Source organism: Populus nigra, chromosome 8 (assembly GCF_951802175.1).
Source record: "Populus nigra chromosome 8, ddPopNigr1.1, whole genome shotgun sequence".
Classification (NCBI taxonomy): Eukaryota; Viridiplantae; Streptophyta; class Magnoliopsida; order Malpighiales; family Salicaceae; genus Populus; species Populus nigra.
Window position 1 is genome coordinate 18,873,690 of NC_084859.1, and position 17,439 is coordinate 18,891,128.

General features: G+C 34.5%; 2 protein-coding genes across 3 annotated transcripts; both read left to right on the top strand.

Moving 5' to 3' along the window:
* The first annotated feature begins 857 nt into the window (after positions 1-857).
* Positions 858-6,620, top strand: LOC133701858 (nuclear pore complex protein NUP96). Its single transcript, XM_062125997.1, has 6 exons — positions 858-1,160; positions 1,574-4,173; positions 4,821-4,944; positions 5,151-5,299; positions 5,665-5,762; positions 6,261-6,620. Exons 1-6 carry the CDS (start codon positions 1,130-1,132, stop codon positions 6,460-6,462), a joined length of 3,204 nt encoding a protein of 1,067 aa, XP_061981981.1. The 5' UTR covers positions 858-1,129; the 3' UTR covers positions 6,463-6,620.
* Positions 6,621-10,125: 3,505 nt separating this feature from the next.
* LOC133700503 (uncharacterized) lies at positions 10,126-16,111 on the top strand. Of its 2 annotated transcripts, XM_062124052.1 has the most exons (11): positions 10,126-10,285; positions 10,436-10,523; positions 11,766-11,850; positions 12,856-12,930; positions 13,017-13,053; positions 13,973-14,056; positions 14,136-14,196; positions 14,298-14,404; positions 14,920-14,985; positions 15,342-15,496; positions 15,629-16,111. In XM_062124052.1, exons 2-10 carry the CDS (start codon positions 10,436-10,438, stop codon positions 15,435-15,437), a joined length of 699 nt encoding a protein of 232 aa, XP_061980036.1. In that variant the 5' UTR covers positions 10,126-10,285; the 3' UTR covers positions 15,438-15,496; positions 15,629-16,111. The 2 variants fall into 2 exon arrangements, with proteins under 2 accessions (XP_061980036.1, XP_061980037.1); XM_062124053.1 differs by lacking the exon at positions 10,436-10,523 and having other exon boundaries at positions 10,135-10,285.
* Positions 16,112-17,439: the final 1,328 nt, after the last annotated feature.

A 17,439-nucleotide genomic window follows, 5' to 3' on the forward strand; every position in this document is an offset into this window, starting at 1 on the left:
ATAAATAAAAATTGATCTTTATTCATTTTGCACATTTTTTTTTATAAAAAATCGAGACATATATTAGAGCTCTCCAAGTAGAGAGCTCATTATTCATTTACTTATTGAACAGCAAGTTGTACTGTTGCTCATTATTCATTTGCTTATTCATTATATTAAATTAATATTTTTATAATTTTGATATACTAATATTAAAAATAAAAATAATATTTTAATATATTTTTAAATAAAAATAATTTTTAAAAAACATCAATTCCAAATACACAGAAACGATGGAGATATTATTTCCAAAGGATTGCTGTCTTTGTTCTGGGGTTTCAACTGCAAACGGATGGCCTTTATATACATAAAAGATAATTAATAAGATATTATTTTGAATATCATAAAATTTCCTGCCTCCTCGGAGTCCATTTATGAATATAAAACACAATAATCTAATCATTTGTAAATAATTTCATACAAGAATTCTTTGTATATGGTGTTCAAATAAGATAAATGACTACTTTATTATTTAATTTAACGTGAAGCAACATATAAAAATAATTTTTTTCTTAAAAATTAATTATTTTATACTGTACTGTTTAGTTTTTATTTGTTTCATAAATAAAATTATTCCTTTTTATTAAAATATTTGTTCTATTTAATTGAGCATAATATGCAACTTTTTTTGTGTGTGGTTAACTTGTTTATGGGGCAAATGCATTCCAAGCGCTGTTTAACTATTTTTAAAATTTATTTTTTGTTATAATATTATTTTTTTATTCTACATTAAAAATAAAATTTAAAAAATAAAAAAATTAATATATTTTTAGATAAAAAATATTTTAAAAACAACTCATTCCGCAATGTCAAATATACGAAGAAGGAAAACACATGAAGAGCAAGGACCTGCAATCTCGTTTTACTAGACGAAAACAGTGTCGTTTCTGTTGGCTACCTCTCTAGTTCCTCGCAGTTTCTTTTCCCTCCCTTTGTTTCCCTTTACTCTGCATCCACAGTGCAGCTTCCATTAGCCCGAGTAGATCCCTTCTTTTAAGCCACCCTAGACCGGAACTTCCGGTTAACCTCCGCTCCCATACCAAAAAACCGAAAGCCTTTACTCTGCTAATTTACTCTCTCTGCTCCTATCATGGCGTCTTCTTCTCTCCTCCCGGTTTCCGGTAACTCTCTAATCCCTCATGAAAATCTCTCTTTCTTTGAATCTATCGCTCTCAGTATCCGGTACTCTGTTTTGATTATCTGTGCTGCTCTTTGAGAGCAACGAAGTAGCTAAATATTGGGAAAAGATGAACTCGTTTTGCTTGTTTAAGGTGTTAATTGGTGTTTTGCGGGTGGTAAAAGTGAAAAGTAGAGTATTGGGTTTCATTTTATCCATTTTATTTCAATTTAAATCTACTGGGATTTGCTTGACATTGCATATAACCTGTTCGATCATATGCCTCCATGGGTTTTGTACTTTTTTCTTTTTAATCTAAGAACGTGCTTTATTATTTAGCTTCCCTATTTTGTGGAAAATGACTAATAATTGGCACCTTCTTCAATAATGAAAATGTGTTTTGTATTATTTTATCAGGGAGTTCAAATGAGATTCCAAGTATAAGAAGCAATCTTTCTTTTGGCACTTCATGTGAACTGGATTTTGAAGTAGAAACTTTAAATTCAGAGGGTCAATACAAGAAAAGAAGAACCTCTCTAAAAAGTGAGCCACGGTGCGAGGATTTCAGAATGGTCGAAGCTTTGTTGCCCACATTGCGTTCAGTAGATTATTATATGGAACCTTGTTTGATGGACCTGGCTGCTCGGGAAGTTGTGGATCCTGGATATTGCAGTCGGGTCCTGGATTTCACTGTTGGAAGGTTTGGTTATGGACGTGTTAAGTTTCTCGGGAAGACTGATGTTAGGAGGTTAAATTTAGATCAGATTGTGAAGTTTAATAGGCATGAAGTAATTGTATATGAAGATGAAAATGCTAAGCCTATGGTTGGTCAGGGCCTTAATAAGCCCGCTGAAGTTTCTTTGACTTTAAAACTAAAATTGTTGGATTTTAACAAGGGACGGATCAATGATGTTGTAGAGAAATTGAGGGAGAGTATGGAGAGACAGGGAGCTGAATTTATTTCATTTGATCCTGTAATTGGAGAATGGAAGTTCTTGGTTTGCCATTTTAGCAGATTTGGATTGAGTGGCGATGATGAAGAAGATATCACAATGGATGATGCGGCAGAAGTTCAAGATCCTGCTGAGATGAAAGGTGGTGAGATTGTTGATATGGATGAAGAAACCCCAGAAGAAGTAGAAGCTAATGAACCAGTTCTTTATCATTCTCTTCCTGCACATCTTGGTCTTGACCCAGTAAGAATGAATGAAATGAGGACATGGATGTTTCCTGATGACGAAGAAGAAGTTGTTGAGGATTTGATTGGTCTACGTCAGAAATTTCCTTACAATAAAGAAAGCATTGGGTCTCCTCTACAGAATTCCACTCAGAGGATGAGCCATAGAGCTAGTTCGCCTGTCATGAGGAAAACACCTTTAGCACTGCTTGAGTACAAACCTGGCAGTTTCGATTCCAGCTCCCCCGGAACCATTCTGTTGGCCCAACAACATAAGGGCCTGACTTCAAAGATGATGAAGGGAGTAGGCTTTACGCTGAACCTGGAGCATGAAACACCAATAAGTGGAAGCCATTCTTGCAACATTGTTGATGCAGGTTTATTCATGGGCCGTTCCTTTCGTGTTGGTTGGGGCCCAAATGGAGTCCTTGTTCATTCTGGTGCTCCAGTTGGAGGTAATAATTCTCAGAGGTTTCTATCTTCTATTATCCATGTAGAGAAGGTTGCGCTTGACAAAGTGGTCAGAGATGAAAATAATAAATCCAGAAAGGAACTAGTTGACTTTTCTTTTGACTCACCTTTGAATCTCCACAAGGCAATAAACCGTGAAACAAAAGAAGTTGAGATGGGTTCATTTAAATTGAAGCTTCAAAAGGTTGTTTCTAATCGCTTAATGCTTTCAGAAATTTGTCGGAGTTATATAGACATTGTTGAGAGGCAGCTGGAGGTTCCATGGCTTTCATCCTCTGCGCGATTGGTTTTGATGCACCAAGTTATGATCTGGGAGTTGATAAAAGTACTTTTTTCTGAAAGGGAAAATAGTGGACAGTCAAAATCTGTAGGTGCTGACAATGAGGAAGATATGATGCAGGATTTGAAAGAAAGTTCTTTGGAAGTTGACCAAGAAGCACTTCCTCTTATACGGAGAGCAGAGTTCAGTTGTTGGCTGCAAGAAAGTGTTTGCCATCGTGTCCAAGATGAAGTGAGCTCCTTGAATGAATCCAGTTATCTAGAACACATTTTCTTACTTCTGACCGGAAGACAACTGGATGCAGCTGTGGAAATGGCTGCTTCTAGAGGGGATGTAAGACTGGCATGTTTGTTGAGTCAGGCTGGTGGATTGAATCATGCTGACATTGCACGGCAGCTTGATCTTTGGAGGTCAAATGGCCTGGACTTCAATTTCATTGAGAAGGAGAGATTAAGACTTTATGAGTTGCTTTCTGGCAATATTCATGATGCTTTGCATGATTTTAAAATTGATTGGAAGAGGTTCTTAGGGTTACTGATGTGGTATCAAATGCCACCTCACACGCCATTGCCCATCATTTTTCAAACCTATCAGCTCCTTTTTGTCAATGGTAAGGCCCCATATCCTCTCCCAATTTATATCGATGAAGGGCCAGTAGATGCAGATGTGCATTTTTCAGAGAAACACTTTGATCTCTCATACTATCTCATGCTTCTTCATGCTAATGGCGAGGGTGAATTTAGCGCTTTGAAGACCATGCTTAGTGCCTTCTCATCAACACATGATCCACTTGATTATCATATGATCTGGCATCAGCGAGCGGTGTTAGAAGCAGTTGGCATTTTCACTTCTAAGGATCTACAAGTTCTAGACATGGGACTTGTTTCTCAGCTCCTGTGTATTGGGCAGTGCCATTGGGCCATATATGTGGTCCTTCACATGCCTCAATGTGATGATTATCCATATCTCCATGCTACTGTTATCCGAGAAATTTTGTTTCAATACTGTGAAACATGGTGTTCTGATGAATCACAACAACGATTTATTGAGAACCTTGACATTCCATTATCATGGTTGCATGAAGCTATGGTATGCTTTTGATTCTTTCACAGTTCTATTACTGTTTTCATTGCATATCTCAAACCTTTCAGTTTGCTCTTTATATTGCACTCTTGAGTTACTGCATTTGATGTTACAACTGTTTTCATATACGGACACACTTACTGCACCGGTAACAATTCATTAAAAACCTCACAAGGAGGTTGCCCTTTATGAAGTCAGTTCTGATTTCCATATTTCATTCCCACAAAAGTACTTGTATTTCTCTCTCTGTCTCTTTCCACACACCATGTCAAACATCAACCAGTATCTTTTATAGCAGCAAAATTTGTCCTCTAGGGCTCCACCCACTGACTTAATAAGCATCAAAATTCATATGGGTTCAGCTGAATTAAATTTTTTGTTATGTAGCGATATGATACAAATTTTCTGCTGTTTTTCTGTTTTAGCATGTATGACATTGACAGATATAAACTTTCTGCATTACCCGTGCTGAGGATTAGTATTGGTTGACTAATTTTCAACTTGAATTTTTTTTTGGAACTATTAGCAAATTTGATATCTGCCAACTGATTTTCTGATTCCATTTTGGTGAGGAATAGCAAAGTGAATTTCTTATCCCTTATAAAACTTCTCTTTATTGTCCTGGTTGACACATTACATCACATGCAATGCAGGCGGTTTATTTCAGTTACCACGGGGATCTCTCAAAGGCCCTTGAGCACTATCTTGAATGTGCAAATTGGCAAAAGGCTCATTCTATTTTTGTAACTTCAGTTGCTCATAAATTATTTTTGTCAGGTATAAGCTTTTCTTTATAATACTAATTAGCACATGCTGTATTTATCAATCATTTGGAAGCCCCTTGTAGAAGGGAAAAAAAACTTCCGTTTTTTTTTGGGCTATATGTAATATGTTCATGATTCAGATTTCTATGGTCTAAAACGAAAGAAATTACATAATTTTTGGGCTACATGTAATTTCTTTTCACATTCAATTTGATGCAGCTGACCACTCAGAGATTTGGAGGCTTGCAATTGCAATGGAGGATCATAAATCTGAAATTGCAAATTGGGACCTGGGAGCTGGAATTTACATATCATTCTATTCAATAAAAAATTCATTTCCGGATGACACCAATACCATGAGTGAGCTGGTAAGGAAACTTGGCTCATATATTAATTCCGTGGATCATAGCACGCATTCTGTACATCATTATCAGCATGCAAAGTGGTCATTGCTTAATGAATTGTACTCTCGACAGCAGTTTATTCCTTAAGCTGTGCTGATGCTATCAGTTGTAAATGAGAACTGCCTTTATTGTTGTGTCAAAGCAAACCCTCCCCCACCCATCCACCCAACAAAACTGGTGTTGATCTGAGTTTTTTGGTTAATGGAAACTAATGGCTTGTTCAGTTTGAGTTGGTATTCTATTGCCCTTTTTTGGCTTGCTGTCCCAAATCAAGACGCCTTGTTTTCCTCTATAATTGAGCACTATTGAACGCTTGCTATCTTTCGCAGGATTCTATTGAGAGCAAAAATTCTGCCTGCAGAGACTTCCTTGATCATCTTAAGGACTCTTTAGATGTTTTGCGGGACCAATTACCAATGGATGCAAGGTATCCTTTTTTTTAGTTTAATTTCTTGGAAACAAATGTTTTTTGACTAATAATTGTCAGCCTCATTTTAGTCATCTTTCACATCTTGAGATCATCCATGTTACCTTGTAGAAAACAAATTTTCTTTATCGTTGTTTATGGTAAAAAGTCTTTACCCTTTGATATTTTGGTAGCATGTGTTTTATTGAGATTTTTTTGAATTGTTTCAATCAGCACCTGTTTCATCTAGATTTTTGCATGTACTTCAAAAATTCCTTCTCCCTTAAAAAATGTCTTGTTGATACATGTAAGCTATGATGTTTTGAAATGCATTCTCCTTGGGAATCTCGTAGTTCTAGAAGCATTATGCATTATTTGTCTGCAACAGTTGGGATTATCTGTTGCTTGGCCTATAGTGGGGAGGGTCAGAAAGACCATAAATTTGGGGACGATAGCTTCCAAGTGTTCTTGGCTCTCTCCTATTTTCCCTACCAACATGGCTTAATGTTTTTTGTGCAGGGTAGCGTATTCAAAGATGGCAGAGGAGATCTCAGAATTGCTTCTATCTGATCCTGATATAAGAGAGGGGTCAACACGAGATGCTCAGTTAAGCTGCTTTGACACTGTTTTGAGAGCTCCAATTCCTGAAGACCTCCGCTCAAATCATTTGCAGGATGCCGTCTCTCTCTTTACATGTTATCTTTCAGAGATGGCTGCCTAGTCTTGATGCTTCTTTGTTCAGATTGCTAGTTTACGATTCGAGCATGTAGAAGTAGTGTTTCACCGTAAGCTTGTACTTGCACTCACTTCCAGTCTCTCATGATTGTAATAGACACACATCAAGTTGCACATGAAGTTCCATGCAAGATATTCTTTCCACTAGCGCTTCCTCGTTGGATGAGGCTACAACGGCAGCAATGTGAGACACAGGTCAGCAAATGTTGCAGTTTGAGATAATCTTCCGTTTTTCTTGGTCCGTCCAAGGCACTTGGAGCTTGTGTAAATTTTTTTAAAAAAATAATCTTCAGTTTGAGATAATTTTTTTAAAAAATAACTTTAAAAAAAATTGAAGTTTTTTTTTATTTAAAAAAAAACGGTTGCACAGACAAACGGTATGCCTGTAATTCTCAATGGATTCAATATCTATCTGTCTGCAACAAATTCGAGAAACACAGATGAAGAACAAAAGAACAATAGATCTGATTAAAAACCTTAAATAAAAACACAACTGAGGGATCGTTGATTTTGTGGTTGATTTGTGGGTTATAAGCGTTTCTTCGAATGCCAGGTGGAATTAGACTATATTTTAGTTAGCCACTCCAGTTCACGTACTTCTGGGGTTTTTTTGTTATTTTTACAGTTTTAATTTCTTTTTTCTTTTGTTACCTTGTGTAAAAATATTTTGTTAATTATTATACATTATATCATACAGCAGACCTGAAAGGAAGAAAACTGTTTTTTTTTTTACTGAGCTTTGCCTCTGTGGATCTATTCGGGTAACTCAACTTTGTTTTGTTTTAATTTTATCATTCTATGCAATGTTTGTGATATTTTATTTGTTGATATTTTATTCTGATCTTGAAAATTTAAAGTTTTTATAAAATTTTATAAGTGAATTAAAGTTCACTTTGATTAAATAAGATTTAAATTTGTGCTATTAAAAATAATTGAAAAAAGAATGACCGAAATGAAAATAAAAAAAATAATAGAGCTTTGTTTTATTTTCATGCGAAAAGCATAATTTTCATTCTAAAAGTCTTAATTGATGTATCTTTGGTTCTTTTAATTTTAGACTTTTATTTTTTAATCCTAAATTTTTTTTCTTTATTTTTACATTTTAGTTCCTAAGCTTTAAAAGGAGAGAAAATCATAGAAAAATGAGGGGGAAAGAAAAAAAATTAATTAACTACATTCTTTGGCAATAAAAAAAATCAATCTTAATGACAATTATTATATATATATATATATATATATATATATATATATATATATATATATAAAATGAGTTCTATTGAAGTGTTTTTATCACTAGAAAAGGGCTTAAAAAATTAATTTAATTTAATTTAATTTTGGATTCTCTGACAGATTTAAGAGTTTTTTAAGGTTGGAAATGAATATATTAAGGAGTTTAGGGTGTTTTTATGGGTTTTTTAAATGAAAAAAAAATTAGGAAAATGACTTTTAAAATTTAAAAACTTGAACCTGATTTTGCGTGACCGGTTACCAATAGATGCAAGGTTTTTTGTTATTTAATTTCTTTGAAAAATGTTTTTTTTTCCCTTAATATCAACGAGAGGGAAGCACCTTAGAAATTACATACGAATAAACCGAGAAGTTGTCACCCGCAAGTGTCAGATAATCAGAAAGAGCCTCTGGAAAATTATGAACACCCAGCTCAAGAGGATGTGCAATTGTGCAGAATTAGCTAACCAATCCGCACATCTGAGAAAACGAACCCGCCAAGGCCATTGCAAGAGAAAGATAATGGAATGAATTAATTGAGAGTTAGGACCAGTTGGCTCATTGTCGGCATTGATCATGTCCGCTGCAATCTTAGAGTCCACTTCCAGCTCAACGTTTTGAAACCAGTCATCCCATGCTAAAATCAAGCCTGTGTAAATACCTCAGAGTTCCGCCATTAAAACTGAACGGCAGCGAATATTAAATGCAAAACCACCAAACCTCACACCAGCATCATCTCGGATAAGCTCACCAACCGTAGCCAAACCAGTAGCATAAATTAAAGACCCATTCGTGTTAACCTTATTAACACCTCTAGCAGGAAAACACCACGATATCAACAGCTCCTGTTTCTTGGGCAACTGGAGCTCCAAGTTAATCAAAGAAGACGTGCACCTCACAATATTAACAGCCATATATAGAGACTTGAGAAACACCAAAGGATTAGATGGAGGCGAAAAGGAGGGATCAAACACAGCTGCGTTTCGCCAATTCCTGAGTTGCCAGCATGTGCTAACAATTCAAATGTCCCAAGAAACTTCCCCAGAGATCACAGCCCGGGGCAACAGGTTGTAGACAATCCGGCCTGTAAACCGAGAGAGAAGAAAAGCTGGTAAAACATGAAGAGGTTGACAGCTACTCCAAACCTGCTGAGCGAGAAAAATCATCACGCAAAACATGAAGGATGGATTCACACTCCCCTCTCCTGACGTTCAACAAAAAGTAGGGTCTCACAAGAGAAATGGGAAAGATCTTTTCTTCTTCTTCTTTTGAGCATGAAACAGTTCTCTAATGAAGGGAAAGGTTTTGATTAGTTTACATGCACAAAGCAACAGCCCTCCGAGAGTCCGAGGAAGATACTTATTTACTCAATCTGCCTCGGCGAGAATAAGTAGAATTTCGACAACAGAATCGGTGTCGCTTCTCCCATTCCGTCGACAGCCAAATGGATGGGACTGGGGATTCAAATAAAGGCCAAGCATTATATTTTTTTAAACTATTGATGTTTTTATTTACAATTTTTGTTATTGATATTTACTCCAAGGGATATTTCTGTTCTTTTTATATATAATTTTGTGAATAATTAAATTTCTCTATTATTCTTGCCATTCAATTTTTTTTATTCTTGGATTCAATTTGTTATTGTTGCTTGATCATATGGTTATTTTCGGTTTTGTGCATATAAAAAAAAATTATTGACAAGTGCTTGACATTTGTACGGCTGATAACAATTATTGAAATCAAACTTTTTTTTTCATGTAAAAAAGCATATTAGAATAACATGAATACCTTATATTTGTTTTAAAAAACAATAACCATATCAGGCAATTGTAATATTATTATATTTTTCAGATATGTTAAAAATTAATTTGAGATTTTATATATTTTTATTAATGTATATAATATTTATTATATTTTATTATATATAAACATTAATTTTATAATTCATGTTTATATTTTTTATTTAATATAAAAAAAAATACATTAATAACATCTACACATTAATTTTTTTGTGTTGGAAAAATTAATTAGTCAACCTGCAGTTAAATAAGTTGAACAAACGTATTAATACTTTATTTTTTATATTTATTAACAAAAATAGTTTTTATAAATTTTTTGATTTATAATTAAATTTATTTTAAAAAATAAATTTAAAAAACTTACAAAATTATTTTTTATTTTTTTGCTAAAAAACTTTATTGAAACCATGGTGACGTGCGGGTGACATGACTAGTATTATTCTTACAAATGTAAGAAAGTAATTAACTTAAATGTCACACGTGAAAAACATCCATTCATCGATTCAGTCAGATGGGGTAAGTAAAGCAGAGCACTCACTGTCTGTCCTACTCATGCTGTCATCCTGTGATACCTTAAAACACCAAAACTGAAATAACCAATCAAATTTAATTAACCTTAAAAAAACATTTTCTATATATAATTACATATAATTAATTCTCCCTCTCTCTCTCTCTCTCTCTCATTGTAAACTCTCTTCCTGTGTCTGGAAAGTGGAGCTTGGCATCAGCAGCTTTTAGAGAGAAAAAGCCACTGAAGAAGCTTCCTTTCACTGCCTCCCTCAGGTTTCTCCCTCTCCTATTTATTGTTCTTATTCTTGTAGGAGAGAAGAGTAGATCTTTCTACCTCTCTCTCTATATCTCTCTCTCTCTAGAATTGTCCTTTTCTCTCTCTAAAAAATAAAATTTAATATTTTTGGTTTAAATTAATTGAAGATGCGTCGGTCTGCGTCGAAGAAGACGGGTCAATCCAATTCTACCACTGCTTCAATTACTTCATCGGCTACGGATCTTTTTCGCTCCTGTATCTCCTCTCTGTTTTTCTTTTAATTTTCATTTTTTACTCAGTTTTGATTTCTTATTTATTTTTCTAATATTTTTCAATTGATTTTTTATGATTTGAATTGGTTTAATTCTGATTTTTTTGGTGCGGAAGTAAACTCTTTTTCTGGAAAATTTATTGGCTTTTTTTTAATGGGTTTTGTTTGGATTAGATTGGAAAAAAAATAATGGAGAGCTTATTAGTGTGTGCAGTTAATTAATTAATTATGATTTTATTGTTGCAATTAAGTAAATAAAGTTGATCAAGAGGTGAAATTTAAATAAATAATTGAATAAATAAGTAAGATATATTGGTTGGTTAGCCCAAAGAATAGCTGTAATGGATTGGTATTTGTATGAAGTAAAAACCTTTAATCGTAAGACTTAACTACTACTACACGATCAAGCTAATTATTGCTTCCTTCGTAGGGAAAGATATATTGGATTGGATGCTTGTCAATCAATGTTCAGACCGTAAATGTTTGGTTATTGCAAGAAACTGAATTCTGTTTGTTCTTGTTTGGTTTTGCCATTCTCAATGGGAAAAATAGTTGCCGTCTCTATTTCACACATTCATAGTAAATTGTCTGAAATCAAGTGTCTTAGTGGCTTCTTCTGATCATGGATTCATTATAAATAAATAAGGGAACTGTTGGAAAGGTGAGAGATGTTGTATGTTGATGAAAGTTCGTAAACAAAAATTTGGGACATCCTAAAATGAAAGGAGGGTAAAAGTTTTGAGACAACAAGGGCAATATTATGCTGAAGGTTCAAAATCTTCGGCTTCTACATGAAGAAAATCTCAATATTGTTCTGCTTATAGCATCTTGTGAAAAAAAAAATCGAGCATTTATAGGTAGAATGAAGATTTACTATTTGTAGATGCTTGGAAAAATACGAGCATTTATATTACAACTTTTTAAAAAGGTTCTACCACTGAGATTATTTTGAAATTCTGTGTACATTAAAGACCATATGAATAGCAATTAAATGTGAACAGGAACGAGGAACAACTATTTGTAAGAGTATGACACTGAAAAGAAGTTGTGCACTTTTTAGCTATGGAATTCTTGGACTAAATGAAAACTAGGAATACAATGTAATAACATGTTTGAGGTTGCTTTTATGGAATGTTAGCATTATTCTTTTTCTGAGTTTATCTCAGTGCTATTTTAGGGTTAACATTTCATTAAGGTTGTAACTGGATAAACTTTTGTCCTTTTAGCCTCAAGTAAAGCATCTTCAAAAGAAATGGAGCGAATCGATAACCTATTTTACTCATATGCAAACAGGTCTTCTGGTATGATTGAGTAAGTTTTCTCCATTGAAATACGGCATTCGATTGTTGAAGTGTTTATTAGCTTTTCATCATTGAAATAATTGAAAATGTCAGTTGTGTTAATTTAAATTGCTGCTGACTGATGATTTTCAAGTTAAGGAGATGATATGTTTGTAAGTTACTTAATTACATATGAATGAACTTCCTGTGATGATGATTTTTGCATGCAACACTTCGCCTTCATATTTCAAACTTCAACTTTCTGTGTCTCTGAGCTTCAATGTCAATTGGTAGGAAAAATTCCAAATTTCTTAGAAATCTTTTTTAAAAAATTCTTAGGGAATGTTTTTTGATTTGGTAATGCATTGTTGATATTGGAAATGTAGTCAACATGTCTTTCCTGAAAACTTAGCTCTTTCCTGACAGGGGTTTGGTGAACCTTGATTCCAACATTAAAAGTGAGAATCCAATGAGAAAAATGGAAAAGCGTGGAAAAAATCTGTTAAAAAATATTGCAGGCATAAATCAGAATCAAACTCAAGATATGGAAGGAAGTCCTGTGTGGAACTTTTGCAGAATGAATGGAAAGCCAACGGAAACTAAATGTAGACGATCCATATGTATTCAAAGTAGTCTTTATGAACTCTTGTAATTTTGTTATCCTACAGGAGGCTAGATTTTTAGTTAATACCTTCTCGCGATGGTAGGTTAAAAAGTACTAGGGGTAAATTCTGTCCACTAGTGAATTCAAGTGATAAATGATAATAAGTTGGACTGCCATCACAACAGTGAGGGAAGCTTCTTTCCTTAGCAAGAACATGAGGGTTTACCAATAATTGGAAGTTTATAAGAACTTGCATGCAAAAGATGAATTGTAACAGGAATGCTAAATTATGATAATTCAGTGTGTATACTTGCTTTCATAAAGTAGAGTACATGTTTCTGCTTAAGTTGCTATATCAAAGAATGATTTAAGGTGTATCATTTTAAGATTTGTCACTACATTTCTAATGTTAAAAATATGTCATTTGAACAGCCCAGAAGGAATTGAAACTCTATGTTCAGATATGGAGATGGATCATACTGATGTTAGAATCTTGATGCTAGCTTGGTAAGTTAGACTGGAAGGTATTAGAGACCGTGCTTAAATTTTGACCTTACGATTATGTGTTGAAACTGATGGACTATACATACCAGGAAAATGAGAGCTGAAAAACAGGGATACTTCACCCTGGTAAGGAACATCTGTCTTCTATACCCATCAATTTCTACTAAATCAGTCACTTTGATTCTTGTTTATATTTTGATGTTATTCGATAAATATGTTATCTACTTTTTATCTTTGATTTTCATTTTTGACTTGCCATTTTTTTCCACCATCCAATAATAAAATGTATTAGTTGTTATTAGCAGCCTTTTAATTGATTTTAGCTTTCAAGGAGATGCTTGGATAGTTTTCTGACTTGTTATTCTATGAAGCGAGAGTTTCTTCAGAATTTGATTTTGTTTGCAACAGTGTTTACTCAAAACATATAAAGATTGCATGGTGCTAATATTCAATACTTACTATACATGCTTTTATACACGCACAGACATAAATAGATACCAACGCTGTTCACTCATTAAAATTACCTGGTCCTGTTGTATTCTCTATCTCCGTGGATGCTTATCTGTGCTTTGTGGCTTGTCGTTTTCCATTTGTGCATGCATGATTTGTTGTACGATCTAGAAGTTATACATACAAATATGCGTCGGGATATATCTTAAGCTCTTAAGTATTTGTTTTCGTCTCGTTGTTCCTTCTTCATGTTGATCACCATATACCCAAAACTGCCATCACTCTCTTACACATACAAATACGTGGTGGGATATATCTTATGCTCTTGAGTATTTGTTTCCATCTCCTCGTTCCTTCTTCATGTTGATCACCATATATCCAAAACTGTCATCACTCTCTTATACATACAAATACGTGCTGGGATATATCGTAAGCTCTTGAGTATTTGTTTCCATCTCCTTGTTCCTTCTTCATTTTGATCACCATATACCCAAAACAGTCATCTCTCTCTCTCTCTCTTAATATTACATAATTAGTAAAATCACTCGCTTTTCCCATTCTTCTCTCTCTCACTAGAATGTCTTGTTATTCATAGGAGGAGTGGCGACAGGGCCTCAAATCACTGAGGGCTGATACTCTAAATAAATTAAAAAAGGCCCTCCCGGATCTAGAGAAAGAGGTATGACCTTTACTTGATGAAAGGAACTGATCTAAAGAAGGTTGAGAATCTACTGATCTTTTATTCTCATATCTAAAAGGTTAAGAGGCCATCAAACTTTGTGGATTTCTATAACTATGCATTCCGGTATTGCCTAACAGGTATTATGAGTTCACAGTGGAGTGTTCTCACATGCGGAAACATTATCTTTCTCAGTTTCTCTCCTTATTTATGCTGCTCTCACCCTTTTTTTCCGGTTCAGAGGAGAAACAAAAGAGTATAGACATAGAGAGCATCTGCCAATTGTTGGATCTTGTTTTAGGATCCCATTTCCAAGCCCAGGTTGATTACTTCATTGAGTATCTAAAGGTCAGTTGGCCACATTTTTCATTTGTGTTTTCTGAAATTTGCTAATGTTTGTATTCTAGTTCTTGATAGACAATGTCAAGGGTCATTTTTTATTTTGGTGCTGCTAGATTCACTAACAATTTTGTTATTCCCGCTAATTGATTTTCAAAATAACTAAAGTACCCTCCTCTTTAATTTTATCATGTTCCAACTTACCTTCACTAATGTTGATATGAAGAGGTTGCAACGGTCATTTTAAAAAGTAAATATTGGGAATAACAAATTTTGTAGTGAATTTGGCAGCACCCTTTTTTTTATGTTTTTTGGCGTTTGATCGACAAATTTATGCTTCTTCTCTCTGGTCTATTAGCTTCCTTTTTTTTCTTTTGTTTTGAAGTTTGATGTGCTAGGTGATCCAGGCAACTTTATTAGCTGAATTTGAGAGGAAATGCCCCCCATTGTTTTATGTTCATGTATCTTTATTCTTTGGTAGTTGTTGCTGCCCCTGATGAACTGTGCTTTCACTGTGAGTGCAGATTCAGAGTGATTATAAGGTCATAAACATGGATCAGTGGATGGGCTTTTACCGTTTTTGCAACGAGGTACTTCCTATTCTTCACCAGATAACTCGAAATCTCTTGATTTCCTTACATTTATTTGACTAGTTATAGACCTAGTGGTGTGCTCCATGCACCTTCCATCCTTTTCATGGTATTTTGTATTTTGGTAGTGCGTATCCATACATTTTAGGCACCTTAACGGTACAGTTCCCTTCACAAGGTAAAGCAGAAGAAAAACTGGAGAGAATAAATTTATTTCGGCATTGGCTTAAACTCTCTGTCGATCCTTCATTATACGATACCGATGTCTCTGCGCTTGCTTAGTTGCCATTGTCCTGTAGATGTTTCGGCTTGTTATCATGTTGCCACTCCATTGACAGTTTCAAATCTTTTAACAGATAAGTTTTCCAGACTTCAGTAATTATGATCCGGAGCTTGCATGGCCCCTGATCCTGGACAATTTTGTAGAATGGATGCGAGCCAAAAGGACCTAAAACCCAATGCTTTTGGTTACTTGGTTCTCAGCTGTAAACCATTGTTGTTATTTGAGCAGGTAGTGGTGAAATCCATTTTCTTTTCCCCGCCATTTGGGAAATGTATTATTTTTGATCCCATGCCTGTTCTCTATTTTCTCCCTCTCTTTCTCTTTGCTGTTTAATAAGATGTGTGATTGATTTGTTTGCAGGATTATTGAAACTACACCAAATGAACTCCCCTGTATTTGTAACTTCCCTTGTTACTTGGTTTATTTTAATCCTGTTCTCCACCAAACGTGTATTTTACGCTCAAATTTCTCAGGGTGTGTCTGGGACAGATGTATGATTGGGTTTTTTATGGAGGGATCCACAAAAAAGCAATAAAAAACATGTATTTTTTAGCTTTTAATGAGGTGTGGTTTGTGCTTTAAGAAGGTTGTACCTCCAAAAAAACCCGATCATATCTTACAACATCTCTATCCCAAACACATTCTTAGAAAGTGATGTTTACTTTGTTGTTGTCCATGCAAGTTCTGCTTGTCGCTGGGATAGATACTGTTCAAGAAAATTCTCCATTGAGTTTGAGTAGATTTTCCGTGGTTGGGTAGGCTATGTCTGTGTTTGGTACTGTGATGTATAATAATTTTTATAAATGTATTTTATTTAAAAATATATTAAAATAATTTTTTTGAGATTTTTTTTTTATTTTTGATACTAATACATCAAAATCATTAAATAAAAATGTAATCTCATTCAGGCATTACATGTGATGTTGAATAGCATCCAAAGTCGGCTGCTTTCTTAATTTTATTATGTTGATTCCTTGCAATAGCTCAGCACATGAATGGCAACTATCCCAATGTATAGCTTGTAAATGGTTTTTTTTTTAAGAAAATAAATTCATAGTAATTAAAGAATTTTGGTAGAATAACAAATTTGAAAAAAAACATTAGTAAAATAGTATATTTCTAGGAAAACATAGCTTTTATTAAATATTATTATTTTTAAATACAACAAAGTAATTATCATATTTATAAATTGTGATATTTAAGTAATTGTGGCTTTTCCGAGTCAAGACAACTTCACATGTAGTTTTATCTGTACTTTCTTCCGCCGTGGCTCCCATCCTACAGCTAGCCAAATGATGCGCAAAAAATAATATGGTTCGATTCTCTTCCCTTGACCTCAGCCCTCTAGGTATTGTGATTGTGTCCAAGAACTCTTGCAAATCCTTCTCGCTAATACCTTCATAGACTATTCTTTGGCCATCGCTGCGGTAAGTGCCCACTTTCACAGCTCCAGCTGCAATGAAAATTCGCAAAGCCTTCCTCAAGCCCATTTTAAGATTTTCCTTGTCTATCTCGTCTAGATGATGCCTGGACGGAACCTCCCCCTTCACTTCTCCTGAACCTCGATCTCTGACCATTGCAAAGATGTGGGCAATTCTTGAATACCTTACCATCCTCCTTCGTATACTTTCCCTTCCAGACAAGATATATCCCCTGGAAAGTATCCCCAGACCATTAAGTCTGGGTGGAGATTTCTATAAGGGACATGGAAGAAGAATTTTCAAGACGGGCGAGGGAGGTATGTGTGGAAAAATAGGAATGAGTATGTTGGTGAGTGGAAACTGGAATAATAATAATAATACCAAGGATAAAAAGGGATAACAATTACAGTTTAATTGATATTGTCTTCCTAACCATGATATCAATTAAAATTTTATCTTGAATTAATTATCATGTTTTAGAAGTATAATATTTAATAAACATCGTGTTTCTGAAAAAAGGTGTTGTTTTGCTAAATGTGAAGGTTAACAGTGTTGTATTCTTCAACACGATTGAATACGGTGCTCAAGGAAACAGGCCGGTGCTTTTATCTTCCTCCTTTTCTTTCCCCCTTTTCTTTCGGAAAACTGGAACCCTGCCATGAACTTTCAAGTTAGTACGAAACTAAAGTTTGGTCATTCAAGTTGTGGTTGATGCAAGAGTTGGATATATTTGTCATTCCATCGGTCAGA

Bases quoted from the DNA above. Each gene is read 5' to 3' on its own strand.
- LOC133701858 (XM_062125997.1), top strand. From the start codon at position 1,130: ATGGCGTCTTCTTCTCTCCTCCCGGTTTCCG. The intron at 4,174-4,820 runs GTATGCTTTTGA...CATGCAATGCAG, and splicing joins CATGGTTGCATGAAGCTATG to GCGGTTTATTTCAGTTACCA. The intron at 4,945-5,150 runs GTATAAGCTTTT...AATTTGATGCAG, and splicing joins TCATAAATTATTTTTGTCAG to CTGACCACTCAGAGATTTGG.
- LOC133700503 (XM_062124052.1), top strand. From the start codon at position 10,436: ATGCGTCGGTCTGCGTCGAAGAAGACGGGTCAATCCAATTCTACCACT. The intron at 12,931-13,016 runs GTAAGTTAGACT...TATACATACCAG, and splicing joins AGAATCTTGATGCTAGCTTG to GAAAATGAGAGCTGAAAAAC. The intron at 14,986-15,341 runs GTACTTCCTATT...ATCTTTTAACAG, and splicing joins TTTACCGTTTTTGCAACGAG to ATAAGTTTTCCAGACTTCAG.